At 30.4% G+C, this 25,435-nt stretch overlaps 1 protein-coding gene across 4 annotated transcripts in view; it reads right to left on the reverse strand.

Annotated features, from left to right (window-relative positions):
• Positions 1-25,435, reverse strand: part of Pak (serine/threonine-protein kinase PAK 3-like protein) — a 54,621-nt gene that overhangs the window by 25,130 nt on the left and 4,056 nt on the right. For 2 of the 4 annotated variants that reach the window (XM_076484528.1, XM_076484527.1), the window contains exons 2-9: positions 22,138-22,239; positions 21,027-21,118; positions 17,118-17,218; positions 11,475-11,634; positions 8,655-8,687; positions 6,330-6,400; positions 1,708-1,809; positions 1,028-1,230 (exon numbers count right to left, since the gene is read on the reverse strand). In XM_076484528.1, coding sequence (XP_076340643.1) covers positions 1,028-1,230; positions 1,708-1,809; positions 6,330-6,400; positions 8,655-8,687; positions 11,475-11,634; positions 17,118-17,218; positions 21,027-21,118; positions 22,138-22,202 — 827 coding nt within the window. In that variant the 5' untranslated portion in view covers positions 22,203-22,239. The remainder of the gene's footprint in view (positions 1-1,027; positions 1,231-1,707; positions 1,810-6,329; positions 6,401-8,654; positions 8,688-11,474; positions 11,635-17,117; positions 17,219-21,026; positions 21,119-22,137; positions 22,240-25,435) is intronic. The other 2 variants (XM_076484529.1, XM_076484530.1) reach the window with 1 other exon arrangement.

Genomic DNA, 25,435 nt, shown 5'->3' on the forward strand with positions numbered 1-25,435 from the left:
TAAAGCTTTTAGTAAAGTTCTAAACATTTCTATCAAGACATTATGGGTTTTTATAATTACTTAAGCTAATGTGTCAATACAGAAAGTTATTCAAGAACTTTATCTTAAGATTGTAGAACTACAACTGACAGTTCTAATTTTAGAAAAAAATGTAGAAAATTAACATAGATATCCTACATAATGCTGGTTCATACTTTGATGAATGCATCACAATTGTGTTAAAAAATAACAGACTATTCTAAAACCATGTGATTAACAGAAAGTGAAAAAGTAGAATACACAGTTTAAATTATATTTTGCACAACATATTAACCTACTACCAGCTTGGATTTAAAATATTGTGAAAAAAAAAAAGTTAAAACTGGTATGATATAAATAGACGTCATAAAGCTGGAACAAGAAAACATTTATAGAACTAGAAAATAGTCAGCAGGCATAAAATAATATGGTAGTAAGCATGTGACCTCTAATTTATTTTTTTTTGACTGGTACAGCTATCTCTTCTAGCTAAATAATGTTTCCGAAGGGCTATTTCCAGATGATCCTTCACTTTTTATTAAAGCATTATAATTTTGTTGCCAGAGGCTTAGCTACACATATTTTAACACATAATCAACATCAATATTTTTCTTTCATTTACAACATAGCTTGCAAAAAACTTGCATGATGATTTCAGTCACATGTTAGAAAAAATAGATAACTAGCTAGATCTAATTATACTTGTCTTTAGCATACTTTAAAAAATTAAATTTGAAAATATCTTAAGAAAAATAGTAATAAAGAGTATTCACTAATGACAACATTTTTATCTTATGGGTTATAAAATTTAAAAAAAAAAGATACCTTAAAGTACTAGATTTTTCTGTAATTTATTTAACATTAAAACCTACCATAAGTACACTAAATAAAATTTAAAGTTTCAGTTCAAGTTTAAACTTGTTTTCAATTAGAAAATCCCCAAAACAAAAGTGAAATACAATTGACACTCCCCCCGACTTCTATAAAATACTGCTACTTAGGATCTTACCCTTGACCAATTTTCTCCATTTTTGTATACTTTTTATTTGGATCTCCAACAGCTACTATAATTCTCAGTTTTTCCATAATTTCCTCGTCCGACATTTTTTTCTTTTTAGGTCTTGCAGCTGTATTGTTATTATTGGCAATATCTCTCTTATCAAACCCAAACCCTGCTCCATTCTTCACGTCTTCATCTACTGGTTTTGTGTACTATAATGTTAAGAAAAAGAGATCTACTGTCATGGATGTATGCAGTTAAGATAGAAAAAAATATACAACCAAAGGTAAAACCATATTAAAATAACACAAGATTTCAAAAGTCACAAGTAGGCTCAGTTGTCAAATAGAAACTCTACATCTGATCCATCCATTAACCATACACTGTTTACAGTTTTCAAACAGTTATGTAAAATGACAAAAAAAATATAAATGTGTAGAGAACATTTCTACAGACAGCCAGCTTTAAGTTTTTCATAGTGCTAACTATAGAATAAATTAGTGTTTTATTTATCATTATGGCTTATTGTACAGTAAACAGTTATGGAGATTTCAAAACAATCCAGAAAAAGGAGAAAAAATTAAATTGCATAAACTCAAGTTTTCTTAAAATTAAAGTTTGAAAGTGAACATTTCAAATCACACAATTTTACTGTGCAGTGAAATTATAACAAAATAAAGCTTACTCACTATAGACTTAGTCTTTTCTGGTCGGGCAGCTACTGGTGGGGGTGGTCCTGATTCTTCTTCCTCCTCCTCAGGAGTGGAGGGTGGAGATGGTTCTGGTTTTGGCTAATGAGAATGAAAATGTGCTCAAATTACTTACAAAAAAAAATATGTTTTACAGTTCTGAACATTAGCACAGAATTCAGTTGGAATTTAAAAAAAAAAAAAATATACACACACTTGTTAAACAGACATTTTTTTTCAAAACATTATCTTTATATGCACATGATTCTTTAAAGTAAGAATACTCTTATAGTTTTCATTAGCTATTGTATCAAATAGAAAAGATAATTAACTTCACAGGCAACAAAAGACATGGAAATGAAAGAACAGGTTACAAGATCAATGAGCAAATTTCAAGCCAGATTACATAATTAAAAAAAAAAATACATGTGCAGAATTTTGAATGTTGGTTATAAAACTTCTCTGCAAAGTTAAGTCTTTTACATAAATGTTACACATAACAACAAACTAGAAAGAATAAAGAAAAAATATTAAATATATGTTAAAATTCAAACAAATTATGGAAAATCAATAAGAAAAACAATTTAAATAAGATGGTTGTAGATTTCTCAGATTGTAAATTAATTTCCTTTCTAGTCATTCTTTGTTGTGAATGTTGGGGCATGTATTTTTTTTTTTCTTTTATGAAATGTAATACTTGTACAAAAGATGTAAATGTGCAGAGTAATTTCATAATTAACAGCATCTAAAATCTTGTGCACACAACTTTAAAATTCTGCATGAGTGCTTTTCTCCTCAACGTTTCATGATCTGACACTTGAGTGTTAAAAGTTAACATTTTCTTAAATTAAAAATGTATTTCCAATAATACTTACATTCTCTCACACTGCAACTATTACTCAGCTGCCAGGGTTTCTTTGTTTGCCCATCTACACATTGGTATGAATTTTCCTTGCTAGTTCTCATTCTCTCTCTCTCTTTTTAATACCCATTTCATTGCCCTTGGCAATATTTGTCATTACACTTTCCATCTATGTCAATGCACCCTCTATCCCAGTATTGTACAAGTGTCTCATTAAGATAATGTTATCATTTTTGAGACTGACTTAATTTTCAAACTAATGCTGGCTCATAGAGGGGAGAAAGAGCTGGATAGTGTAACTTGAGGTAAGTATTATTGGAATAATATTTTCAATTTAAGAAAATGTTAACTTACAAAAAATACGTACCTCCTCTCAAAATACAGCTAGAATCCCACACTGGTAATGTGGAGGGGCTAGTGAAAGCATTATCCATACATCATCGGCATATTAATAGAATATTAGCACCCTCATAGAGGCACTGCATTATGTACAAAAAAGGTACACTCTTCACCTGGAACTTGTTTCATGTAACATAGATGGAAGTTTATATGATTTATCATCACTATTGGCCAGGCCCCAACCAGGTAGCAGAGATTTCACTGCTTATGGTTAGAATGATAGAGTCATGATTCCTCTAACCCATAGTGACTATGGAAATTGGACAACAGTATATATTTATAAAAAGTAAAGAAGATCATCAATGAAAATCATCCAGTTGTAGTAGTTATGATAGCTGTAGGGAGTAGTTGAAAACTATAAGATGAAGATATTGCCAGATCAGGCAAATAATAGTAGATAAAAGTAGTTTGGGAAGTCCACATACCAGCCTGTACAAAGTCCAGCAGGCAATTCAACTGGGCTGCTAAGGACATAGAAATATGATGATGTGATAAAGTGCAACTCACAGAAGTCTTCTCTCCTCCAAAAGAGCCCAGGAGGAGCAATATAGATCAATTTTTGCATCCAACTTTAAAAGGTAACTGAAAATAAATCCTGGGAAGTAGAACAAATTATTGGGATCTGAGTGGTCAAAGATGTGAGAAGTAGCAGTCACATGAATCAGTGAAAAAGACTGATATCCTTTCCTGCCTGCCAGTATCTGAAGTAAAAAGTACCTGTCTGGGTATAGAAGGATATATGTAGAATGATAAACACAAACAACTTCAACCTGCAATGTCCACAAGCCAGCAAGAACAAAAAACAAATCTTCACCCTGTCAATATGGGTCACAGGTCAAAGACCATATCATGTTTGCTGACTCGAATTCAAAAGTTTATTCAACTACTATTTATGAATCTATAATCAACAAGTTTGGTATCAGCTTGAAAATTATAATTCAAATTTTAGTAATATACATTAGTTAATTTCTTGTTTTAAAGGAAAATATTAGAAAAAACACACCAAAGTATTGATTTTTGTAAGTAACATAGTATGTAGAATACAGCAATGGTTCAAATTAGATGTTTGTGATGTTAAAATATAAAGTCTGTAGTTTTGTATGAATTACAGTCTCAAAATACCTATATTGTCAAGTTAGAATAAAAAATAAGAACTTCCTGTATTTTCTATTTGATGAAGCCAGAAAGCACTAGGGACTGAACTAAATTTGTCTCTAAGTGTCAAAAGTAGTTGCTAAGGCCATCATATAAAGATGACTGTGGAAGATGCCAAACCCTTATCAAAGAGCCAGATCATAAAATGAGTTATGGTTAGAACTTCTGGTTGAAGTGTGTTCAATGTCCTCTCAATACACCATTGCCAATATGTCTACTTAGTTCTGCAATGGATGTTTATCAACAGAAATGACAAAGATTAAAACAAATTCATGAAAACACTGATAACATGGAAAGAACTGCAAAAACCTCTGTACCTGAAGCTTTAGTTTCTTGATAGCCAGATGTACAATGTCATATCATGACTGCCTCCACAGAGATGGTCAAAGAGGAAGTGGAAGAGGTGGGCACTCCTGAATGTACTGAAGAAGCAGAAACCAGGGTATAGCTGCCAATCCAATGCTACTGACAGAAACCAACAATGGGTTAAAATAATAGCTAGCATCTTTTGTAACATGAATTAGAGGGAAGGCCAAGAGTTGTAATCCCTTCCTGACATTATGGAATGCATTTATTGCCATATCCCAAGGGTGAGGTGCTGAAACCAAATGGCTAGCAGATGGGTATTACAATGAGTAACCAACCCACCAATTATCAGCATTTCTAAATGAGAGTCAATCCAACAAAAAAAACTCACAATGCAACATCTATTCTGTTGGGAGAATCTGTTTGGGTTGAAAAACTGATCTGCCACTGAACCCATGGAACATGACAAGTTAGTAAGGTGTTATGTTTGAAGTGTTTCTGAGAAAGAAGATCCAAGGTTCAAAAACAAAGGGTTTTGAACCAGGTACCCTCTTGGTGAGAAATGCAAAACACCACCATAGAATTGTTGGAGTGAATAAAGCCTGATAGTTTTCTATTTAATAAGCCCAGACCATGAGATATTGCCTTTTGAAGAGCAACAAGGCTTAAAAATCAAAAGGACCTGTTGTGCCCCATGGTTAAGATTTTACACACATCTAGCAATTCTCAGAGCTGAACCTGCACAGACCCCAAACATATATAATAATCACTGAATAAATGGTGGTATTCTTTCCAAGCAGCAGAACCTTTGAATATTAACAGAATCTATTCTGGGTATCAATGGACTGAGGAGTTAATGTTGGGGACCCTTGCATAGGAGCAGAACTATGATCCCCTGTAGGAATCATAGAAAGCTGAAAAGCTAGTGACAACAGGAATGAACATAGAAACCAACAAATGAATTAACGTGCAAGATAACCATCATCCCAGCTCATCATCAAGGATCTTAGTAATGCTGAAAGTCTTTCAAAGTTTAGAGAGATAATATATATATATACCATATATAGGGTGAGAAATCCTAGAAAGTTGTCATCTATTCAGGTTAACTACAGAACTCTGATCTAGAACTCCAAATGTCTCCATCTCACTATGAATAAGATCACTTAGAGATGATAGATATTGTAGGTTAGATAGGAGGGACCCGATTTGCTTATGTGCCAGAAATAAATGTTTAGGAATTCATGCTGTGTATAGGCTTGCCAAATGAATGTTTTTAAATGAAAATTAACAAGGTAACAGAAAGAATGCTCAAACTACCTCCAATTATTGTAGTACAGAGAAACTTGTTAGTGAATGCTTGGTCAAGAAAAAGTGATAGTATTACAGTATAGCAAAACTGACAGTCATCAAAATATCCAGCTAGAAGTAAAGTATCACAACACTAGTTATCATAAAACTATCTAACTTGACAAGAAGCATCAGAAGTCTGTTAAGTTTCAACATCCCTGGATAGGTTGGATGCAAGAGAAGCTTTGTACTTGAAATTGGCTATACTGAGAGCTCTGCAAATCACAACCAAGTTGCTTGATAATATAATATATATTTTGATCACCCTGAACTAATGTTAACATAGAAAAATATGAATATTTTGGGGAAATTTAAATCTTGTCAATCAGAACCACAGATAAAAATTTATATTTTTCATTTTTTTTTTTTTTTACATTCATATTTATAACAAAGAACATTAAGAAGAAGAGTACAATAGACAACTGATTTTATTAGCATTCTCAATATAATTTCAAGACAGAAAAACAACAAGGAAACTAGAATTTAATTTCTTTAATAAATACCATGTACATTTCATGTTTGTAGATTGCACACAAAGAATAACTAAACCTACCGATACAGGAGGTGGAATCACAATATTGGATGTCTCTTTATCTGGAAGATAGCTTGGTCTTGGTGAAGGATCTGTTTAATCAACAATACAGAAAACCAATCAAAGCTCTTCCTGGAGACATTTTTTGGTTTCTAATGTTTACTTACTATTATCACACTTTTAAAGCATTGTTAGAATTTCACATGTAAAGTACTCTACTGTGACAATTTTTAAACTTTTCAAACTCGAATCAAGTCAGTTTATGTACAAAACCTCCACAGTTCAAGTTACTGAAAACAATAAACAAAACAAATTTTATTATTAATTAAACAATTCCAATTTAATAAAAGAGACTCAAACAAAATGGTATACAGAAAAATAAAAAAGGAGAGAGAAGTGAATACCGTAACATTGTAACATACATTAAGCAAATGAACATACACATATCACTATGATTAATAGCCTACAAAACTAGTTAATAATTATAATAATTATACAAAACAACAATGATAAAATAAGTTACTAAGAAATAATCAAACCTGAGTGATTGTTTAAGGCTACTAACCATGACAACAAATAGTAAGAATGTATAGCAGTAACTTTAAATAAAATTACATAATAAGACTTAAAAACAAGAGAAAGATTCATTAGTTCCAGGAAATACAAAATGGATTTTAAATTTTTTTTATACTTAGGTAAACTTACTATAGCCTGTAATTTTTTACACCCAAAATGAAAATGCCTAATTACTGCACATAAACATAAGAATTAACAAGCTTTGTAACAAGTTATATTTTGAGAGATTTTATAAACTGTGTATATTATTAGGATAAAAAAAAAAGTCTTCAATACATTACAAATAGTAGACAAACCCAGTAACCCTAAATTGACCTGACTAGACAGTTTGCAAGGTTTTTACATCCTACATTTCACTTACAGGTCAAACTTGTAATTAATGTTGTTATTTGAATACTCAAATTAGTTTTGGTTATTATTGTGGTGTAAGGAAAAATTAGCATAAGACAAATACTGAAAGGTAAAATAAAAGTTGTACAGTAGGCTTAATTAGAGAAACTGTTGTGACAAAATGAAAAGTGTAAAGAAACAAGAAAACAATTCAAAGCTAAATGTTGTGATGTAAAGCATTTACAGTAAACAAGTTTGAAACCTCAAACCTTATATTGCTAGCCAATGCTCAGAAAATTTGTACCATAAATATTTAGAATATGAAATGTGAAAAAACAACAGAGTGAAACATGCTTTTTATATTTAGACTGATGGACAACATCTGATCAGTTAACTTTAACTATGTATAGTTTAAAAAAATGCAAACACCTAAATATTATTTCAATTTAAGACACAAGTCTTTTTTTTTTCAGGTGCAACTACAAATTAGCTTGGGCTGAATACTGTGATGTTTATAAAAGAAAAAAACTGTACAGTAAAATAACTTAATAGCTACTTGAAAAAAAATTAAGGTTCTTCTCAAACACAAAATAAGTTTTAACTTGAATTAAATGCTGAAGTATTTTATAACAGTTCTTCAAAGCTAATGAGAAAATGAACTTTAATTCAATGTTAAAAAGATAATAGAAAGGTTTAGGAGTAAAGAGACTATAAATGGAGCAGGACACATACATGACTAAAGAGTGAAAAGTAAGAACAAATGCAGAAATATGTGTGGACTTGAGTTTTCATGCAAGTTCAGTGTCAATTGAAAAGAAATGAACCTTCATTAAATGTACAAAAATATGAGTACGGAGCTGATTTTTCATGGTTGATAATATTATAAGAGTTTACAGGAAGATACTATAATAATACCCACAAATTGCAGAGCAAAAGAAATAGTTGTGGAAGTGAGACATTTATTCACAAAATGTTTTAAACTTAAATGAGGAAGATAATGCTAAAATTGAAAGATAAAGTGATGGTTTAGTTAACAAAAAAAAAAAAAAAAAAAAAATATAGCTTAAGTTAAAGAAAAATCATAAAAGCAACACATATGAGACATCAATCAAAGTAAATAAAAAAATGTAATTGTAGTAATATGGTTATATAATACATAAGGAACACATATCATACATCAAAGTAAATAAAAATAAACTTAAAGTATTATGATTAAATAACCCAAAACCAACACACACACACCAGACAAAGTAAATAAAACAAATTTAAGGATTGTAGCTATACTATTGTAAAGTAGGTTATTTTTCAAAAAACAAAAAATATATACAGCTTATTTCTTCCACCTCTCTCGCATTTTTTGGGGAATATATTTATAAACGCCACAAGCAAAGAATTCAGACAAAGAAACGACACATAAATAAGAGAGCCACTGTTACATACATGTACTTTGTTGCCATTGGGCCAAAAGCTGGGCTGCATGAAAAGAAATGTTAAGCCATTAGATTAAACAACACTTGAACTACTACAGAGATAAAGAAAAGAACAAAGAAATCTTGATATTATTTCACACACACGAAAATTAAAATTATATGAATTTAGTGTTAAGTAATTGGTTATTTTCATGTCAGTGCTAGCAATCCATGCAGAACATAACTCTTCGCAACATGTTGTGCTTTCTTTAAAAAGAAAAGAAAAGTATTTAAACCACCAGAATGGGTGATACAAATAAGAAAACAAAAGTAAATGATTTATTTACTTCTTCCTCATGAATATATTCTCCCTTTTAACACTTAAAAAGGCCATCAGAAAAAATTAATTATATCTTTCATTTATTTTATAATTAAAATGTGTTCATTTTCATTCCATTATAAATAGGTGTAAAACATCAGTACTTGTAAAGGAAAAAAAATATTTGAAATATTTAAGGTTTGATCATGGATAGTCTTATTTCAAACTTGTCCTTTATTCTTCTATGATGTGAAAAAACAAAGATGTTTTTGAAAATTGTCAATATCACTGAAGAGATTAGCACAAATCTACTATCATATACTGTTACATCTGTCAGTGTCATATGGCAGTCACAAGATTTTAATTACTCTAAAGATTTATGTTAAAATATCATATGAACTTTTTCAAATAATACTTTAGTGAATGAATTTGAGTATCCTTTATATTTGCTTTCATTAATACTTATTTTGCTTCAATGGAAAAATAATTTTAGATTTTACGAATTACAAACAATCTGAAGAATTTTCTTCTTTTTTAAAAATATATAAATACACAAACAATTCTCAAACGTTTCATACAAGTTTCAAATATTCAAGGATGAAAGATTTATAAATTAGTTTGTTTTTTTAATACATATATATTTAGCAGCTTTATGGAATAGATTTCTGTAGTCTGTTACAATTATTTAGTAAGAAACTTAAAATCAAATACAACTTTAATATTAATACACAATTTTTATAAACTGATACAATATCAAATTTTCATTCTTTAAAATAATTGAATATTAAGTTTAAGAAAATTGTAAATCTTTCTTTAAGAAATATTTTGTTATTCATCAAAATGAGACCATACATTGCATTAGAATAAGTTACATGATTTTATGAAAGAAGTCTAAAATGCTCCCTGCTTATTACTTTTGGAGTTGAGTAGGAGACACTTAAAAAACAAATTCCTAAGTTTTGTAAAGTAACTCAAAAATACATACAGAAAAAAATCAATTGCAGCTGAGGACAGAAAATAAAGAAATTAGATGCAAATACATAACTAATTTTCATGTGTTTTATATACATATTGTATTTGTTCTTATTTTAAATGTTACATTTATTAACAATACTGATCAAAACAATGTGTATGTACATGTTATAGATCAATCTTTAAACTCCACATATTAAACTAACAGTGTAATATATGTGAAGTTAGTCAAACCTTGCTAGATTATCATACAAATTACAATAAAAAATGCTGCCAATAGTAAGAGTACCAAGCTGGTGAGAATCAATATTTTCTAATTATTGTAACTTTGCATAACCTAGTTACAAATGTATATTATATTAGCAAAATTAACTAATGAGCTAATTTTTTAGTTCTGATCAACACAGGTAGCTTGATTTGATCAGAAGTTATCAAACATTAACAATCTAATAAAGTTGACCAAAATACTGAGAATATATTACTTAATGGTTATTCAACAGAATTGAAGTGATCCTTAAACTTATCAAATTTGTACTGGCAACCAAAAATGGCAGAGAATTTGGTAATACTTTAAGTACAAGAATAAAACTGTTTAACAAGTAATACTCAATTCATAATTGCATATACATGGCTGAGAGAGCAGTACCACAAACAAAAAGCTCAAGAAATTATACAGTAGTTTTATATGTTAAAATGTAAAAATAAGGATAAAAATTAATACAGGATTTTTAATTCTAAAATGTTCATGATACTATAATTATATATTCAAATTTGTATAAGTAAAATGATGTACAATTTCTAGCATGAAAGAAATGGCAGTTTTTGTTATTTTAATATTAATAAATACCAATAACTTCACTTTTGCTATGTTAAGACAGAATAGTGCAGTTCTAATAAAATGATGCAAGTTACAAAAGGATAAAAACTTTTAAAACTTAGAAACTTTATCTCCTAACCAACTAATAAAACATACAACAAAAATACTATAATTCTTTTCTTAGGTTTAACTTCATCATAGTGAAAACAGAACAATCTTACATATGTTGAAATAAATTTTTGGTATAATATACAAAAGTAGATGAGCATATCTACCATTTTATTAAAATCAAAATATTTTTTATAGATAACAAATGAGATTGATTTTGCAGAAGACACATGGAACATTGTTGCTACTCTTTTGTTGCACAAACAGCTTATAAAGCTTAGCTTTATAGTATGAAAGACTTAACATCTTGATAAAATATTTTAATCTCGAATGTTTATAACTTGTTAATCTTACTATCTGAAATATGTAATACTTGACAGATTCCTCAACATTTTGTAAAATGTTTAACAGTAAAGACAGTAATATTTTGTCAAGCTATAAATAATCAAGATAGTAAGATTTTGTCAATCTATAAAAGCTACAACAGACAATATTGCAACAAAGACTTCATCGAGCTGTAAAGAGCTGAGCTAACATTTAAGATTTTAAAACTACTATACATTTCTACCATGATACAACTTCAGCAGGAATAATCACTTAGTTTTTGCAATGGAAAGTAGAAAACCCTCACTCACCTAACATACGATTCATTGTCATGTACTTAGACTCTTGTTTCTCTTTAGTAGAGGCATCATACCAATTTAACACATCTAACACTGCTTGAGGATTCTTCTTCTGCTCCGACTTGGTAATGTTTGAATTTTGTAATAATCTTGCCCAAGACTCTGGCATTCCCTAGAGAATAAAAATATTTTTCTTTCTTTACAGGGTATACTCTGTACTTTCTGGTAAGGTTGTGGCAGTTGGATATATATCATGGTCACGTAAATAGTGTGTTTAGGCACCCGAGTCTAATTATTTAGTAACTAATGTCCTTCATAGTTTCATACTAATTACTAAGTAGTTTTTATCCAATATTTTGGCTACGCTCTTCAGAAGTCCTGAGAAGGACTACTTTTGTGTTGATAGTACAAAATATAAAAACAATAATGTCAGAGATCATAGCATAAATTAGAATAATAATGAAATATGGGATACAAATCACACAAGATAAAAAAGCCTTCTACACCCCTCTAACTGCCAATAAACTCAGTCCACTCATCATAGAAGTCGGCAAGACCTGGATAATCTCCTTTAAAACTACCAAGTAGTTAGTTGGCTCAAGTTCTTAATAGAAAATATCCATCAAGATGACCTAGGATTGGACCCTGAGGATTATCAGTACAACTATAGTAATTTTCAGAACTTACCTGAAGACAGCAGTGTATTAGCAGCTGATATGCAAGATAAGAGCTAGTTAGTAATTAGTATCTACTAAAAACACAGTAATATCAAAAAATATTTAATTATGAACATTTTGGAATTTATTCAAATTCCACCATCAGCATTAAAACCTCAAAAGTTAGTTCACAATATTCTAACCACAAAATTTGGAATTTAAGTTTAAAATTGTGTTTGCAAGTGAAAGGAGTGATAATAACTGGTGGATATTTTCAGACTAAGTGTGGCCTTTTGGTAGTTTCTATTTTATTTTTGTGTAATAGAATGTAAGAAATTAAGGGTATAACTACTACTTTGTAATATGCTTTGAATGTATGAAATTTCTATGTGAAGACAGAAGTAGTTACAACAGATATTACATGCTCTGTTTAGAAGATTTAAAACAAGGTTATGTCTAATGACATCTAGTGTGAATCTGTCAAAACAAGTGTATCAGCCAGAAATTTTTCAGGCAGTAAAACAATGTGGCAAAGAGATTACTTTATTTACTTGAAACCAAGTTTTTTTTTCCATCTCAGTGTACAGTTTATACATAAGTGTTGTGAGAGTAGAAAAGTACCATTTGTATAATACTAGTTTGTAAGAGAGGACATAATTAATTATCAAGCTATTGACATTCATAATAACAGAGAAAGATATTTGCAAGGGTCGAGCTAGAGGTGTTCCCATCATCAACTCCATCTACCTGCTCATAAAGAAGACCATTAAAAATGAATCGATTAACCTCGAGGGCCAATTTAAGAAGAAGTTATTTGATTTTTTTGTTTGTTAATGTTAGAGTGTAGGGTATTGTTTAGTTGGGAATAACTGTTTAATAATTACTTTATTTCCTCAAGGTGGATGTTAATGAATAAGGAAAGCTGTCCATAATAAATTGGTTTGCACTGGGAAAGATGACATTTTCTAAATGCATTGGGGAGTCCTAAGGAACAGAGCTTTGGCAACAGTGCAATAGGTGAACAAAGTTCCCTAAATTTTTAAAAGCAAAATAACCCCAACTTATTTAATCTGTGCAGCCCGATATGGTCATGCGATTAAGGCACTCCACTCATAATCTGAAAGTTGCAGATTTGAATCCCCATCACACCAAACTTGCTCGCCCTTTCAGCCATGGAGGTGTTATAATGTTATGGTCAATCCCACTACCCATTGGTAAAAGAGTAGTCCAAGAATTTGTCAGTGGATGGTGATAACTAGCTACCCTCCCTCTAGTCTTACACTGCTAAATTAGGGATGGTTAGTGCAGATAGCCCTTGTGTAGCTTTGTGCAAAATTCAAAAACAAAAAATATTCAATCTGATGACTGGCAGGGACAGGCAAAATCTCTCTCTTTTTTTTTTTAACTTATGATAGTTCACAAGTGGCAGTTCATGATAATATAGTAATACCATCTGGTAAGTGCCTAAATGGTCTCGTGGAACATCTCTCTTTTACAGAGTTTGTTGCAACCAGTAGTAATAATAATCAAATCTGTTACTGGTGTGGAACAGGACTGAGAAAAGTACACCTGTCTGGACAACACTTATCGTAAAATGGGATCTAGCGCAAGTAGAATTTAAAGGACTTTGGAAAATAAAGAAACAAGACTGTACAAAAGTAACTCCCTCCTCCTTATAATCTAGTAGATGTTAAAAACAGCAACAAGGTATGGAAAAACTCATAGCAGAAATCCATTCAAGTACATAAAGAATACAAGAGAAAAGTAGTTGGAGAAATCTGAACATCAGCCTGTAAAAAGTCTCCTATTGGGTAAATAAAGAGAACAAAAAACAAATGTGCTGAATTTGCTAAGATGCAATACAGAAGATACCTCATTGGTAAAGATTAAAATATGCAAAATGAATATTTGGGAATTTACCTCTGAGGAAATGGAGAAATCCAACAGAAACTGAAGGATCCCAATGAAAACAGTCAAGACAATCACCACAAAAAGAAGTAGTCGGTCATATAACACTTCCAGGCCAAAACATTATTAGATTACAATCAACTGCAAAGGTGAGGAACATGGCAAAAGAATTAGAGATGGATATATCCCCTTTCCTAGTTGCTAGAGACTTAGAAAGAAAGGATACAACAGGATCTAAAAGGTAGAGAGAAAGTCCAAAAGCATGCCAACAACTTTTATAACATCAACAGGTTAGCAGTTAAAACAATATAATTTCACCACAAGGCAGAAAACAAAGGCAAACAAAGAGGCAAAAGTGATACAAGGTCTATTTAGCCTGTTATGTAATAACAGTAAATCTCCCAGCATGAACCAAAAAAAAATCAAGAAGGAAAAGAAACAGTCTCCCTCCTCCAACAAGAGAGAAATAGTCTTAAAGGGAACAAGGAAAAGCCCCACAATTTCAAATACAAATGATTAATAGAAGGAGTGGAATTCAAACTAAACTCGTGAAAAGCTGACACAGTAAAGTGTCAAAAAGCAGAATCCAAATATTTTTCCCAAGATCAACAGAAAAGGCAACTTCAGAAGCCCTGAAAGAAAACCTCCTTGGTCAAATGAATAGTATCAAAAGTAACACCTCCAACACCATAGAGGGTTGCAAAATAACAAAGGAGGAGTATGGGAGGTTGAATTAGCTGCCTTGCTGACAAAAATGATACCCACAAATGTCAAGTCTAATTCATGTTGGTTTTTTTTTTTTTTCTGTATTTATACTTTGTTTGAAATTATAGTTGTACTGAAATACACAAGGTGGCAGAAAAATCCCAATACACAATTGGACGACAAGTAACACTTCAGAAAAAAACAGTGACCAATGCTTTGTTGAGAAAAAGTGATTACATTATCTAAGTGAGGTGTTATAGGTGAGGGCACATTGATGAGGATGGAGAAATTTACAAGTTCGATATTGCCAAAGGCATTTAAGTGAGGTATAAAGGCCTGGAGCACGCAAGACCAATGCTTAAATACAAAAAGTCGATGTTGAAGAATAGCTATATTATGGAGGTAAATATATTTTGGAATTTATATATCTCTTGAGCAAAATAAAAAAGCATCTTTAACAAAAACTTCCTTTTAAATTAGGGAGCTTAATGCAAGATTTTAGGAAGACTGTAGGTATGGGAACCAAAAGAAGATGGAATAGATCTGAGGGGTAAACAAATTATTTTTAAATTTAATAAGCCATATATTAGCCTGGGAAAACGAATCTATAGGATAAAGTATGCAAAAGTGGCATGAGAGATGAGTTTACAATTTCTGAAATATCCTAAAGTCCACTGAAGTTTTCCTTCATGCTTGAGAGTATGCTTCAGCCTATCATTGTTGAAGGTTTAAACTTTGTTCTGTCATTTAAATTATCTGCCCAAGTTTTAAACTAACATCCCAAATTCAAAAACTAGTCAAACATATTTACCAAAAATTAAGCTACATTTAGTATTGAAGTCAACATGTAGAATTAAAAATATGTTTAAAATCAAAACACTCTACTCATTCCTATGTGCTTGTGAGTTGTTTATAAGTACACTAGTGGTAGCTGCAAAGCTTCCTATATTTGTAAAAACTACATATCACCTATAGTAAGAATAATCACCACCCCATACTTCTAGAAAACTTTACAATTCTCAACTGTAAAGCCACAGCTTACAAACTCCATTTTCAATGATCACTCAACACTAAAGAGTAGCACAAACTCATCCCTGTTGTTATTAACTTAATTTTACATTCTCAGTGTTTTTATTTGATAATTTTTATTATTTTCAAGATGCAGAGTTTATACAAGTCTTTATTTATAATGTTTTCTCCTAACAATGTTATTAACATGTAGGCTGCCCGTTTTGTCACACATTCTATTATACTTTTACCATTTATATTTGTTATTTATAAACTTCTGACTGAATACGAAAATTCACTCAAAAGCTAGTTTTTTTCTAGTTAGAATTTTGTGAACCTTTTGATGTTTTAATGCTAATGACAGAATTAAGAAATTCCAAAACGTTCTTAATTAAAAGATTTTTTGTTTTTATTTTGGTAGTATCCACACACACATGTACAAGTTAATAATTAATACTTAAAATTAGGCAATTGCATCGGCTATTAATTAACGATTTCCAACATCCAAGCCATCTAAGTCAACTACATAACAAACTGCTTATGTATTGAAAAAAATGAACAAGTCCCTGAAAAATGTTGAACTAATTCTTACTGCTTAAACAATCTGAAATAATTTTGAACATTTCATTACTGAGCAAACAGTGAAAAGTGATACAATGCCAAGGTAATAAGACAAAATCATGTATTCATCCCCAAATAACTTTGAAAACAAATAAATGGCAGTAAACAGATATAAAAAACCATTAAGATGAACTGGCTGTGTACAATTAAAACACTTAAGCTATAATAAATGGATTAAAAACTCAAAAAATATGATTCACATATACACCCAATTTTCTAAGGAACACGTTCCGAAAATACATCCTTTCAAAATTAAAACACAAATAGAAGCTGTAAATCAATCAATTTTGATAGCAAAGCCAAAGGTGACCTAGAGATATTTTCTAAAAGAGTTTGGGTTAAAAAAAAAAAAGACAAATTAAAAACTAAGATAAATTAGAAGTTTCATTTCTAGTGGAACTCATTGTGTTATTTCACTCTAAATGAACAATTTTTTTTATTTACAGAATTTACATGTGAACTTCCTTTGGTGTATTTCATTTTAGAATTAATGTTTTTATCTACTTCTTTAAATGATATATATCTACTATATTAATCAACTGATTCTATAAAGCCAGTGATGTTTCTAATTTGTGTGGATATGTTGTACTGTTAAAATATGTATAGGTTTAAGATATGTTGTATTCAGAGCTTTATATATTACATGAGCCTTCTATTAACACTGGTCATCAAGACTTCATGCTAGTCTATTTATATCTAAATGAATTCTACCATTTCACTTCTAACACACAAACATATAGAATAAACATACACTTACAGTAAACTCCCCTGTAATTGCATCAAATCCCACATGAATAGTATGTTCAAAGTTTGTAGGTGGAGAAATAACAGGTTTGTCTGCATCCTTCTTTTTTGTACCTACAAAAATAAACAGTCTAAAACAAGAACTCAAAAATCTAACTTTGGCTTGAACAAAAATAACAGCAAAACAACTCAAAATTCCCAAAAAACTGAATTTATGGTGAGCATGTAATTTTTTTTTTAATCTCCATATGAGTAAGATGTTTTTGTATTTTTCTTAAATTATAGTACATTACAGTGAATAAAATAATACTAGTGTGGCCAAAAACTTTGGGTCAGGAAAATATCCCCTACATTTACCTTTAAAAAACAGGAAAAGAATTTTCAATTTACATTTGTTTTATATACAGTACATTCTCAAAGAATATATCCCTTTTACAAACGGAGAGATATCTGTACAGCAATATCTATTTTAAAGTTTACCTTCTAAGGTTTCATTTACAAAATTATTATATATATATATATCTTAAAATAGCTAATGAACTATGAACCAGCTTAGATACAAGTATATGTAATTAAACAGTAAAACATTTATGGTTTGTACAAACAGCAATGATTAATAAGTTGGACCACTTGATTAACTTTTTTCTTTTTTTTTTTTATTGGTACACATTATCCCATAAACTTAAGGGTGTTTTTGTAAAGAAATGGTAAATCAACCTCAGGTGGAACCTTAACCTATAGAATACACAAGTTTCTGTCCCATTTTTCATTTCTTCAAAAAAACACTTGATCAGTTAATGTCCTAATATCGAACTATTTTCTAAATTTTCAAAATTTGTAGCTTTATGTAATCAACAAAATTACAACATAATTGATTTCAAATCTCATATATTTATACTGATGTTATATTGCTATAAGGGCTGGACAGTTATTATTTCCTAATCCATTAATCAACAATCCAATTAACCTTATTGTTACAAGCATCATTTACAGATCATGATAAGGTTTTAGTGACCTGCATTCAAAATTGTATTAATATACTTTTGGTTTACGTTATACCAATTTGTATAACATAAAATATTAGATAATAACCCATATATTATGAGCATACAAGTTATTAAACTTATAAAGGCAACATTTCAAAAAATCCTGAATTTCCCCTAGAGATTTAATAGAGAGATAATATTTCTCTAGGCATGTCCTCTTTATTTTATTCCCCACTCCTCTAATAAGAACAAATTCAACATAAATTGCTCACTATAATATTGTCATTACTCAGACAAATCATAATTTTTATAGCTTTCAATTTTGTTTGGTCACAAAGTCATCAAATAGGAAATCAGACCCCTCTTGCTACACAGACCTGTCACATTCTATCTTTTAGGATTTGTTAATTGTTCTCTCTTAAGTTTAATTCTGCATTATCTATAACCATTACAATATCAAGGTTTTCATCTATCCAATGATGTGTTACATTGTGTTTTGAACAGAGAATTGTCAATAGTACAAACTTCATTTCCATGGGAAAGATAATAATTGACTTGGATGAATTTGTAATGGCTCTTGTTACAGTTTGAAAACCAGAAAAGTTTTCATTGTTAGAAGAAACTGTCTGCTTTTTGCATGATGTTATTCAATGTTCTTTGGTGCATTAGTTAAGTAAATAAAAATGATTTTGTGCATTACTACCATTAGTATAAAAAGGAAGGATGAGTGTCATCAAAAGCAAAAAAAGGAGATGCAGATAAGTGTTCATTTCTTCTTTATCCTTTAGTTATTATTATAAAATGAAAAATAGGAATCACTTTATGTCAGTTAAGATTACATTTGGCAATATAAATAATAACGTTCTGTGAGGCATGCATGCAACTCGTGAGCAATGTAATTCAATAGCATAATGCAAGCTCCACTTTCTCAGTGTGATTTATAATTTGTAATGGCACAAATAGTAGTTAATCACAGTTCAAAGATCAATAAAATAATAAGATTTAATTACATATAAACTTACATTATTGGGAGGTTAAAGCTACTTGGAATAAATAAATGTAGTTTCATGTTACAATCTGAAGCTACTCTATCTTTCTAGAATCTAAATTTTGATTTTTGGTGGTTATGAGGTTAGCCAACATGATTAACCTTGTATAAAGTTAGGGTAAAGAAAACCATACCCACATAAATTATATATAACACACATTGCAAAGTGTGGCATCTGTTCAAGCATTTGTCTATTAATATGCACGCACATTAATGTCAAAATTTACTGTGGTAACGACTGGAGAACAGGCATAAATGCATGAATAACATTATACCAAATTTTATTTCACAAGCAGGATATTCTACACTAACTTCTTAGGAATTAACCCACTATTATTTGCATTTCTAAATACATTATAACTTAATGAATAAAGATGTAGCTTTACTCTATGTTATTATTAAGTGACTCTTAGCAAGACTGAAATCCTCAACAATTACTTTTCACAGTCAGTGGTATAAGTAGCTCAGAGCTTTGGCTCCGAGTGAAACGAAATGTGTAACAGAATTAACTGTTTTTTAAAATACATGAAATAATTTAAGTTGATAGAATAACGTAACTCCTGTCATCACTGTGGATGGGTACTTTTGGTTGTAATAGATACAATTTAAAAGTTTTACTGAAAAGGCATTTGAAATTTATTTTGGAGTTTAAGAGGTTGAGGAAGTAAACTTGAGATTTTGAAGACAGAAAAGTATTGTTAATCACAATCAGATGCTAACTATTTCAACTGACTGAGCGTAATGATTGTAGACAGAGCCCTTTCACAGTTTTAGTCCTTTTAGATTTGCCAGAAATAAGACAATCTGGTGAACGAGGCCTCTATTTTTCCCCATCTTGTGAACGATCGCATTGGTGTTTCTATGCCACTTAGAAAACGAGAAATACCCATCTTCGCGAGCACTGATTGGCTGACAAGCAGTGATGATGTAACTATGGATTCCCCTACATACCCAGTATGGAAAAGCACTGCACTCAAACTATCAGTAGACGTCAAACATACAAATATTTTTTATTATTTCAAGCACAAACATGATTATCGCGAGTAGCCATTTCGACTATGTCTTTTATTTGTTATCAAAATTTATTTGTATCTCACTAGAAATTTTCTTTCCACCAGTTTCAAGCCCTGGGGGAACAATTTATCACTTTATTGTATAGGCCTATATAATAATTTGCAAGTTGCAACAAGTCATAATATTTGTCTGTACGAGCATATAGTCGTAATGTATACACCAAAATCGTAATGATTGGCATCTCTGCACAACGCGAAATGTGTGTGTGTGTGTGTGTGTGTGTGTGTGTGTGTGTGTGTGTGTGTGTGTGTGTGTGTGTGTGGTCTATATTCAAATACAAATTTTTAGTAACAATATTTCATTAAAAAATTCTGATTTTTTTGCATACAAAAGACAGACTGGTTGAATTAATCAATCAGATAAGGTGTTAAACTTTAAATGCACACTGAACTACCTGTAGCAAGAGGATTAAAGGAAAATTTAAATTATTATATGGGTATTATCTATATTCTTGAACTATCATAATAACATAACTGGTTGGCATGTCACAAACTTTTCATTTACTGTACATCAGCCACAGTATTATGAATGAAAAAACATTAGTTACTTCTAATTTTATATACACACACAGTTTTAAAACTTTGCAAAAATGAAACTTATTTTTACTTTTTATACTATTTTCAGATCTATATATTAAAACTTTTAATCAATTTTTACAATTTCATCAAATTCACATATTTGATTTACATTAGCTCTTAATATTATGTAAATAGTTATTGTTTTGTACTATACTTTATCAAATAAGATATATACAAACACACATTCATACACCAGTAAACCCTACATAAAACTGGATAAATTTGATCAAACATACTCTTTGAAGGCTTTAATTTTACTTTCTTCTTTTCATCACTGTCGGGTTCTTTGGGGAGAGGCTTCATATCAACAGGTACTGATGAAGAATCCCTGAAAAACAAAATATTGTTCAGAGTACAATACAATGAATCTCTTACACACTAAATAATGTAGGATAATAAAAGTTTCTTTTGTTGTGGATAAGGTATTAGTTTTGCATCTACAATAACTGAAAGATTTATCCCAGTGATTTCAAATATTAAACAAGGACCATTCTTTAAAAAGTACATGAACCACTGGTCTTTCCCAATTACATACAATTAGAATATATATGTAAAAACAGCTCATTTGGCTTGGAGAAATTTTTTTTTACGTAAAGGAGCAAACAACGTTTCGACCTTCTTTGGTCATCATCAGGTTCACAAAAAAAAGGAAGAGGTAACTTTCTTTGTGAACCTGACGATGACCAAAGAAGGTCAAAACATTGTTCGCTCCTCTACGTAAAAATATTTCTCAACCCAAATGAGCCGTTTTTACGTATATATTTTTCTCTACAAGTGGGTTTTTTCGACATCACTGAATACAATCAGAATATTTCACATTTACAAAACAGAGAAAAGGGATAACTTTTTTCTATTTCATCAGCTCATTATAAAATCAAAACAAGATCTGCAAAGAAAATAAAGTGAAAAGTGATGACTTAAAAATACATTTTCAAACCTCCAGTGAAATAAATCTTGAAGACTCTTTAAATTTTTTGTATCACTTCAGTCAATCACCATATATTTATTTAAAATTTTACACAAAATCAAAACACCAAAAACAATACTGATTACCAAAAAAGATTTTCACCAGTTGTGTTAGTTATTTAAAAAAAAAATTATATGGGTATATCATATTAATAATATAATCTACAGTCCTTTTTCTATATAACCAGTTAAACAAGAACCAAGTTACTTAATAAATTTACTCTACTTATAAAACAATTTCTGCACATTTAGTAAATTAGCTATTTCATATATCTTTAAATTATAATTAGACCATTATTCACTATAGTTTTTTTAAATTTTATAAATCAAGGTGAAAAGGGAAATGTAGTGAGTACAAAGTGGATAAGACTTTACGTGTACCTAGCACTAGTCAGTCGAACTGGAGGTGCTGGAGGCTTATCATATGGATCGTCAGCCATATTCATTTGAACAAGTCACCTAGTCACTTGTGCTATCAATGACCTGTAATCCAGAAAAACAATAATTTACTATAAAAATTGATTTTACACTCAAGGCAATTACAGTTATGTGAATTAAATCTAGATGTAATAGTTTTCATAAATTTTTCCTCAAAAATGTTTTTCACATATTGATGGTAATATTTAGGTATTAATTTGTGCGTGTATAAACATTGTTCATTACAGGAAATACGACAAATACACACACACACACACACACACACATTCCCATATCAAATTTCACAAAACAATGTGTATAAATTTCTGTTTCAAAAATTAGTGATTACCATTTTCAAATTTTGGTCTCAAAACATTAGAATTCTTCAGAAATTTCTACCACAAAACAGAAATTGTTCACCATCCAAAAACATATCAAATGTAACATTACCAAATCTGAAATAGCTTCTACTGATACCACACAATAAAACATATTCACAGCTGCAAAAAGCACAAAGTACACAGATATTGTAAAAAGAACCTTACAATACAATCCTACAAAATTCTGCAAATCAAGTGAAGAGGAATAAAGCAAAAACAACCAAACACTAAGACACATTTGAGAATGTGAACATGATAAAATGATATGAAAGCAATGCAAATTATTTCTGGAATGAGATACGTAATCTAATATGTTAAAACAAAACGTGTGAATGATCCTAACAATAACCCTTAGATTAAGTCAATCAGCAGTAGAGAAAACCAAATGGATTAAACACTGAAAATTATACAACATAAAGCACAAAGTGACAGAATACTATCCCATCCACTAAAATTACTCAGCTAAAACACAAAGCTAGTTTAATATAGTTAACACACAGAGCTCAGCAACTAACTCAATTATTGAACAGCCTCAATTATTGTTCTGTAAAATACTCAAAATGAAGTTTAAATTGATTATGTAGTGAAAATAATTAACTACTGTTTCTGATTGTTATCAACTTCCCTTAACACTGACAGCAGATTCTCTAAAGTACTTGTGAACTGCCAACTGGATGCTGTTATGTCTTAGATGAATTACTAGACTCAAACAAAGACTTGCCTGGTCTGGACTAGCTCTGTCTGTTTATCTCTTGTCAATGTGCTGCACTGTCAAAACACTGGTGATGACTGTGGGTGCAACCACAACTAATTGTTTGAGAGCAAAGCCACACTAGGGTATCTGCTGTGTTCACCATAGGGAATCAAATGCTAGATTTTAGTGTTGTAGTATATCCAAAGATTTAACACTGTCCCAACAGTGTACAGGGTGCCACAATGGTAATAAATTCTATCTTAAATAGTGCAAGTCCAAATCTGTAAATGTCAGGTCATATAGATTGTAACTGGTCAGAAGGTCAGCCAGGTATAAGTTATAAAGAGAGTTACTGTATGTCTTGTCATCACTATGGCAGAAATGGTTTCAACTCCCACATAGAGGCCTGGACCTAAACATTAAAAAAAATAGTGAGACAATTCATTTGCATTTCAGTGATGTTGGCAAGGGCAATATTAAATGAATAAATTACATTCCTCCAGTACTGTTATCCAGCAATGTCATCAGCACTTAGACTTTTTAAAAATTCACCAGCCACTTCTCCCATACAAGTAGCAACGATAGTGTTCTATGAAGATTACAACTGTAAGTAGTTTTTCATTTTTCATAAAGCATCAGCAATCTAGAGCCATGAGGGTACACGATTATAGGTGATATTCCATCCAGAAACTGCATTAACACTGCTCTCAACAAACATACTAAAAAATCTTCCTTTTTCCAAAACATACATATCATTTCCAAATTAACATGAGCTACAGGCATACAAGTTTAAGCTAACATTGAAAATCATTTTTCTCATTTTAGTTTTATCACTAAAATCTATCTAAATAACAGAATTAATTGTAAGACTATAAAAAGAATAAACCTCTATATACAAAGAAAAAATATCAACCTTAACAATATATATAACAAACAACCATTACTTCAAGTGCTATAGAACCCTGGTAAAATAACGTCATCTATATTTGTGACTATACTAATTAAACATGCCATAAAAGCTTACAGCCATTAATTTATACCTCCTAATAAAATGTCAAAACCCTACATTTCTCAAAACAAATATTCAAACTATGTTATAACAAATTATGATAGAATTTGACAGAGTATCCTTTGACAGTTTTGATTTCTATAAGGAAAATATAGGCCTGATGAAAATTATGTGGAAAAGGGCTACTAGAATCTTATCTCATTAAAACACATTTGCACTATAAAGAAAGGCCTAAGAGCTCAACAATGTTTTTAGTTACTAAACAAGAGGGGGGGGACTCTTGTTTTACAATTCAATTTAAAAAGACAGTATTATTTTTTTAACTGGATTTATCAATCGGTAACAGCAACTATTACATGTTATAATAAGCTTTGAAAATAACTACAAACATGTCTAGATTTTCTGAGTTTCTAAGTAGTACACTGTGTGCTTGATTTCTAAAAGATGTGGATCTCAAAGGTTACTTGAACAAAAAGAGATGATTTAATTTTCTTTTCTTGAAGATTTAAAAGTAACATAATGAACTGAAACTACTTCTGAATCTTGCTTGCTCTTATGCGTATATATAAGAGTCAAAGAAAATAAAACTTAAAATGACATGTAACAGAACTATTGGCAAAAATCTTTTCTTTCAATTTTTAAAAATAACAAACATCACAACTTCAATTTTATGTAACTTATTATAAGGTTGCAAAAATTAAGAAATTGCTATTAGCAATATCAATAGAGATCAAACAAGCTACATCTGAAATACTGTTAATATCAAAAAAGTTGAATTGCCAAACTTTCTATCACCAAATCCCATACAAAAGCATAACAACTCATGACTTTAATACTATAAATAATGAACCTCATAATAGCATACAGGAAACATTAACTAACAATTCATGCATAAACACCCCCCTAGATTAATGTATAAGAATTAGCAGTCAGCAAATTGAAGAAGAAACTTGAGACTAACCTAAACAGTAGTGATAAAGGGCAGCATGATATTAAAAGGAACAAACTTTTCCAATGAAACAACATACTAGCTAATAATGATTTTCAGGAAGTTAAAAAAGTACTAATAGGACTAGAAGTATTTAATTGCAATGATCACATAAAATTAAATAACTGATTTTAATCTTTAGCTTATAGATGACCTATGAGAAGGAAGTATAACAACAGAGATAAATAGAA

This window comes from Tachypleus tridentatus, chromosome 13 (genome assembly GCF_004210375.1).
Source record: "Tachypleus tridentatus isolate NWPU-2018 chromosome 13, ASM421037v1, whole genome shotgun sequence".
Classification (NCBI taxonomy): domain Eukaryota; kingdom Metazoa; phylum Arthropoda; class Merostomata; order Xiphosura; family Limulidae; genus Tachypleus; species Tachypleus tridentatus.